The sequence below is a fragment of the Crocodylus siamensis genome, chromosome 13, assembly GCF_052110815.1.
Source record: "Crocodylus siamensis isolate JL-2025a chromosome 13, ASM5211081v1, whole genome shotgun sequence".
Classification (NCBI taxonomy): domain Eukaryota; kingdom Metazoa; phylum Chordata; order Crocodylia; family Crocodylidae; genus Crocodylus; species Crocodylus siamensis.
In genome coordinates this window covers 33,213,329-33,220,218 of record NC_143407.1, presented here as the reverse complement: position 1 = coordinate 33,220,218, position 6,890 = coordinate 33,213,329, and the positions used below count along the sequence as shown (strand labels likewise).

At 47.2% G+C, this 6,890-nt stretch overlaps 1 protein-coding gene across 2 annotated transcripts in view; it reads left to right on the top strand.

Annotated features, from left to right (window-relative positions):
• The first annotated feature begins 1,634 nt into the window (after positions 1–1,634).
• The window catches only part of AATF (apoptosis antagonizing transcription factor), a 72,921-nt gene continuing 67,665 nt past the window's right edge, over positions 1,635–6,890 (top strand). For both annotated transcript variants that reach the window (XM_090025376.1, XM_090025375.1), the window contains exon 1: positions 1,635–1,791. In XM_090025376.1, the coding sequence (XP_089881502.1) occupies positions 1,707–1,791 (85 nt within the window). In that variant the 5' untranslated portion in view covers positions 1,635–1,706. The remainder of the gene's footprint in view (positions 1,792–6,890) is intronic.

The window sequence follows — 6,890 nt, the reverse complement described above, 5'->3', positions numbered from 1 at the left end:
GACATCTTGACAGTTTCCCAAATACTAACAAGCCACATGCATTGAGAGCAAAAAGGAAACATGGGTGTGAGAAACGAGAGAAGGAGGATTTTTACAGTATATTCTTCCAAAGCCTGCTTGTGCATCTTTATATCAATATTTCAATTTTGGCAAATAAACAAGTAGATTTGCCATAAAATTCAAAGCGAAAATATGCTAGGAACAATGTCAATATGTTTTCAGTTAGCAAACGGAAAGGGTTTTGCATTGCCTAATATGAATACAAAATGCTTTCGTGGTTATCTAAAAAAAATAAAACAAAATGTATTTATATTGTTTTTGTTAATATTTATCCAAACATTCTCTTGCCTGATAACGAATCCAAACAGCAGCAGCAGCAGGATGGTTCTAGGGCATGTGAACCAGGAACTGAAACCAAATAGTGTGTCTGCCTGCTTTAATTATCCAAGCTGAGTGAAATGCACAAAGGAAAGAAAATGAATGGTAACGTGGCAATGGGATTTTTGAACCGTTATAAGCAGCAATGATTTTAATGGTAATTTTTGTGTGTGTTTGGTTTGGTTTTATACGGACAATATCTCGCACTTGGATTCCAGCTGGCACGACAAATATAGCGAATCGCTTTCAGAACGTGAGCGGATCTGCCCTGCGCCTTGCGCTGCAATTTACACCACTGCAAATTTGATACGGAGTTTTACGCCGACTTTGCACCGCCTGCCCCAGGCGCAGAATTAGGCCTATCGACTTCAATAGGATCGCTCATGTTTCACGTTATACACGAGCTCAAATGCTTCGCTGGATCGCAGGATGCTCCATGCAATAGCCCCATTGATCTCAATGGGTGACATCCCGGTCCTATTGAAGTCAGTAACAAAAATCCCATTGACATCAACAGGGCCAAGATTTCACCCGAAAGGATCAGCCTAGCCTACAGGGTCTTCACCGTGGCTATCACGATGGATCGGGGTCATGTATATAACCAGCCCTAAGAGCCTTTTTTCACACCCCCCCCCGGGGATATTTTGTATTTTTAGGGGAGGGACAAAAACACCCATAAGATTTATAGGCTCATACATTCATCCATCCTGCACTTTGTAGCGTCAGGGTTTTGGAAAGGCAATTTGGCACCAGCACGTTGTCCATAGTCCCTGGGCCACTTTCATATTTATCACGACCCTCACAGGTAAGAATCGATTTAATTTTCCTGAAGGTTTTTGTACGTATTTCTTAAATATCTGGCATATTTTTTTCCTGCGTAACACGGATTCTGGAAACAAACTGTTCCTTTAAAAAAGCCCTCCAAACACAGCCACCGCAGACTATCAAGGAGACAAGCGGTGCGTTTCGGGGGCTGCCTGATACCAAATGCGGTCCCAGCCCCCTCCTTTGGGGGGTTGCAAAAATGCAGCCTGGCAACAAAATGGATCTTTTTGTATCTGGGATCCCCCTCAGAAATCAGTCAGGGTGCAACAGCGGACAGCTAAAACTGGAGCGGGGGGTGTTTCATGTGTGAGCCATGCAATCAAGGCAGTGACACGGCTTGGATGAGGGGCGGCACTCATCGCACCGCACGTCCAGGCTGACGAAGCCGGGGGGGGAGGGGGGACGGTTGTGGCTCAGCCCCGCCGCGCGGCGACAGTTAACGGCTGCGCGTGAGGAGCGCGGGAGGAGGGGCGGCTCCGCCCCGCGCGCCTCCCCCGGGCAAGATGGCGGCGCCCTTAGCTCAGCAGCTGGAGCTGCTGCTCGACCCCCGGCCCCGCGCGGGCGACCCCGAGGACGACCCCGAGGACGGTGAGGCGGGGGTGTGGGGTGCGGCGGGGGAAGGGGAGGGAATGGGGGGGGGGGCGCGGCCTATCGCTGCCCCCACGTGGGCGCCGCGTGGGGCCGGGGCCTGCGCCTGCGCTTGGCGGGGCCTGAGGAGCCTCCGGGGTGGCACGCGGCGGCGGCCCGGCCCCATCGGCTGCTCTGTGATCGGCTTCCTGTCCGCTTGTCCGCGCCATCGGCTGCTCTGCCCCCCACCCTGGGCGCCCGTGCCCCATCGGCTGCTCTGCCCCCCATCCTGGGTGCCCCCTGTCCCATCAACTGCTCTGCCCCCTGCCCTGGGTGTCCCCCGGCTCATGGCTGCTCTGCCCACCACGTCCCATCAACTGCTCTGTGCTCTGCTCCCTGTCCCCTCTGCTCTGTTCCCCTCCTAGCTGCCCTGGTGCAGCCGGTCTCCTCCCTGTGCACAGGCGCAGGTTGCCTGTGCCTAGGGAGGCCATCATAGAGGACAGTCTGGTTGTCTGTCCTCTATCGATACGAAACCCGACACCTTTATGTCCTCTGGAAGAGAAAAATATAGGATATAAAGGTGTTGGATTTTGTATCAATAGAGGACGGAGTAGCAGAAAACCGGAATGTCCTTTATGATAGCCACATAGCCAAATGGAGACACGTGGCTTGGGTTATCTGGCCTGCTGCGGTGCGGTGCAGCGCTGGGGTTGTGCTCCCTCTTTGTTAGCGATTGTGCTCCCCTCTGCTTCCAGAAGGTCCCAGCAGGGTAAGGGGTGCTGTCTTCAGCTGCCTAAATTCACCTCCTTTCCACACGAGTTTCTTCGAAGCAATTGTGTACCTTCAATTCCTGTGCACAAGGTGCCAGAGCAAAATAATGCAGCTGTAGGAGAAATTAATAAAAGCTTTGATTGTTTTAAGGTTTCTGATGCAGATATTTTCCTGTCCCCATCTGGCTTTCTCTCTCCTTTCTTTCTCATGCACCTGGCCTGCACCAGTAAGAGAATTAAGCATTAACTGTGATGGTATGCAATAGCCCAGTTGCTGTATCTCCATTACAAGCAGAGCCTTAGGGCTGCACCATTAAGGCCCTGTTTGTATTACTTACTATTTCAGGCTTGAGAAATAATAGGGATGGTTTACAGACTAAATTTCTTAGCTGAAGGCTGGTGGAGAAGATGAGCAAACACATATACCAATGTAGGCCTGGGGCAATTGATTCATGAGAAGTCTAGCCCTGCCACATATCTTTAGAGAAAAGTAGGGGCTGGAGTTTCTGCCCTAAAGCCATGTCAAGATCAGGCTTAATAGTGCCTTAAGTCTTCTTGTCCCTGAGGAAAGGGTTTATGCCACTTCTCTTGCCACCCAGTCTCAAGGCTGCCTGTGTCTCTAACCTGCCCTCTGGTGAGTCTCCCATTTTGGATATTTTTCTCTTATGAGTAGTTCAAGGTGCTGCCTCAGCTCTTGTTTTGCTAAGTAAGAGGAGAGTTCAGGTTTTATCTATGCAGGTAGCAGAAAAAAAAGCATGTCCCCACTCGCAGCTGCTCCACGGGGCAGAGTAACACCATCTTCCCCAGCAAAAGACGACTTCTGCTGGTTGCTGTGGGCCTTTAGCAGCTGGTGCCTTCCCAGGTGCTCTTCACACTCTGCTGGCACAGCTGCTACAGCGGAACTATGGGGAGCCATCAGAAGCCATGCAGATGTGAAGCAGCTGTGGTGATTTGCTGTCTGCTGCCAAAAGTTTTGATGGCAAAAGCAGCTTGGTACAGACAAGGTCTCCTTTAACTGTATATATTTGATATTTATTTGTCTTCACTGCTACTCCTAATCTTCTCAATGTGAAAATAACTAGTCTACCACCAGTTTTATTGCTCACATCTCCCCTTCCTGCTTGAGGAAGGATCTGTCCATCAGTTACAGTCCTGGTCTGTACCTAAAAGGCCTGCTATAGCTCCGTTGGCTGGGAGTGTGAATAAATTATGCCCCCAGCTGTATAGTCCAAAGCTGTAGCATAGACATAGTTGTACAGTAAAATACCATTTTGACCAGTGTAGGTCTGGTTTAAGATGCTGATATAACCTATGTGAATGCCAGCAAAAGTCTATAGTGTAGAGATCACACATGTCATGTGCTAACACTGTAATCCCTTTAAGGTAGGCCCATTTTTATTATGCTAATTTGGTATTTAGCAGAGTGGAACCCTGATCCTTGGCTGATTGATAGACAATAACACCATAAGCATTGATCAGGAATTGCTACTAAACTTAAACCATATTTTAAGAAAAGTTTTGAGCCTTCCCAGACAGGGGGAAGAAATGTGATCCTTTACTGATATAGCTGTGCTGGTGGGAACTTCCCTTGTAGATGCAGTTAGCAGAGATGCAAATTGAAATTTTGGTTTGCTTATTGTGGGTTGGTGCCCCTGTACCAAAATACTCTCTCTACCCCCCTTTTGCCCCCCCCCAAACAAAACAAAACAAAACTGCTTTAGTGGTATAGCTGCATTCACCCTGGAAGTACTTTACTGCTGTACTATGCTGGCATTCCTCTGCTGATTGAGCCCTCCTAGTGAAGACAAGGCAGTGTGTATAGGAAACAAATGGAGTTAGAGGAGGCCAGGAGGATGAGTTTACTTAACATGTCTAGCACCATAGATTGGAGCACCTGAGCTGCCTAGGCCACTACTTGGTATACTCGAGATGAATTAATGTTTCCTGCTACCTTAATTTCAAGTTTTCTGCGTCTAGAGACAGTGCAGTTTTTGAGAAATTAGTTGCTTTTGTCATGACATGAAAGTCCCTCTTTAATTTCTAGAGCAATGCCTGCCATTTCCTCCTGTATGCATCCCAAAACACCAGTACAGAGTGTCTTCAATAGCCAACTAAGCCAAGGATTTCTGGCCTGTCTCCATGACCCAAGTTATTGTGTTCAGACACAGTTCTGAAGAGTTGAGATTAGCTATCACAATGCTGGGTGCCATTGGCCTGGTATACCCTGACTGGTGCACCGTGGTCAGCATGGAGCCAGTTAACTTGACTCATACTGTTGTGTGTGACAGTAATACCCTGTCAGGCTGACACAATCTCATTAACCATTGAGAAACAAAGTAGGGTGAGATTTTTAAGTTTTGTCTAATTCTGAAGGAATGAGTTCTTGCGTCTGACCTTGTGTTTGCCTAACATCAGTTCTTGGATGTTCCTGCCATGGGACCTGCATATGTGGCCTTGCAGGTCCTCTGGTACCTGTCCTCTCTGCCTGTCTGTCCAGTTCCTCCCTTGTATCAAAGTCCATTGCCCTGGTGCCAGGTGTCTTGCCCTCTTGTCACAGAGGGTGAAGGCAGGCTGATCGGTTGTAGCTTTTTCTGGAAAGTACTGTAGTTGTGTGTTTGTGGCTTAGTGAATAGTGTGATGAGAGGCCCCAGTTCTGCCCTTGCCCTCTGTGGGACCTTAAACAAATCATTCACTTCTTTCCCCTTTTATCTCTCTTCTGCCTTGCCTGTTTTGACTGCAGGTTCTGCAGGGCAGGGACCATCTCTTACTGTGAGTCTGTATAGCTCCAGATTTAAGCAGGTGTCCCTGTTGTGCTTGGAGCTTGTAGCCCCTAGTATAATGCACAGAATTAACATATTCTGCGTGAGTTAGGTGCAGCTGTCCAGCTCCAGGTAACAACACAACCCTTATTTTTGCAGAAATGTGTAAGCTGCTTTGTCTTAATACATAACACCTCCTTTAAAGATATCAACCACCATATTACATAACTCTTTGATATGATGTGTTACATGTACTTTGTGCTGGCTGACATTGCAAACAATATGTGGGTGAAATTCATTTCACTGCAGGGTAAAGTAACTTCTTAAGGGTTTTAAGAAGTGCCTTAGGCCTTTTACTGTGTGCGGGAGTGAGTTTCCCTACAAATAAGAAGTCTGCAGAACTTACTGTCTTTGTGTTCTCAATAGAAGGATGACTTTCCAACCGAACAGGCCCAGGGAAACTCCTGATTTTTCTTTCGCAGTTTGCAGTTCAGTGCCTGCTTGAGAATAAGACATTGTATCCCCTGTGGCTTGTGTTTTTTTTTCCCCTCTCCCTCCACCCAAGTAAACAATTTACATAAATGAGGCATTAACATTCTCAAATACACATTAGAAAAGCACTTAGCAATGTTCAGCCAATCAGATCACTCGATTGGCTGAACAATCCTAACCCTATAATTTTGCATATGGGGTGCCTTGCGCATGAATGAAAATAAAGAGAAGGGAGCATGTTATAATGATCCCTGTTTGCTGGAATAAGCAATTCCCTCTGCTCTGCAAAAGGGGCCTGGGGAAGGAGGGAAATAATGGTAATAAAACTGTTTTGTCTCCTTAGTTGTTTTAAAGCATTTAGTTATGTAAGTGTGTGATAAATGTATTGAGAGCCCAGAGTGCACTCAAAGTCACAGATTTCCTCCTGTTAATTTCTCAGCATGCACTGAGCACATTCAAGCTTTGCTGCGTCCTTTAGCCAGATGGGCTGCACTTCTCCCAAAGGCTCCTGCTGTTCAGAGACCCCCATGCAGGGCTGTACTGACTGATTCTCTCTGGTACCCAAAGGAGAATGGAGTGAATGCAGGCCGGTGTTCACTGCGCAACATGAACTTGATACTGCTACTTTGGTGTTTGATGGCAAACCTGGGGAGCGCTGCTTGGTTTGCTTTTGTTCAAGATGTTGAACTTTGCTGTTCTATGGCAACATAGCTCAAGAGCAGTCCAGAGGACAGCTAGAGGCATAGTTGGAATCAGTTTGCATAACTTTTAGTCATAGTCTCCTCTTCCACAAAGGTTTTAGTAATATTGGAAGGGGGTTTGCAAACATCAGGCAGTGAAAGGTCTCGGAACCTTCCTTTATTTTTGTGGGATCTTAAGGAAAAGAAACCTTTCTGTTTACTCAGTAGCTTATTGGGAGTCTTGGTTCTTATAGTTAGCTGAGATTCCTCTTTAGCGCAAGCCTTACAGGCTAGGCTGTGCAGAACATGAGGTCCTTAGTTTTGAATCTGTTGGAGATTGTCGATATTTAAATCTGGAGTGTCTTCCCTGTCTCCTGCCAACTTGGGTTCTGCATTTTGTGTGAAATCCAACCTCTTTA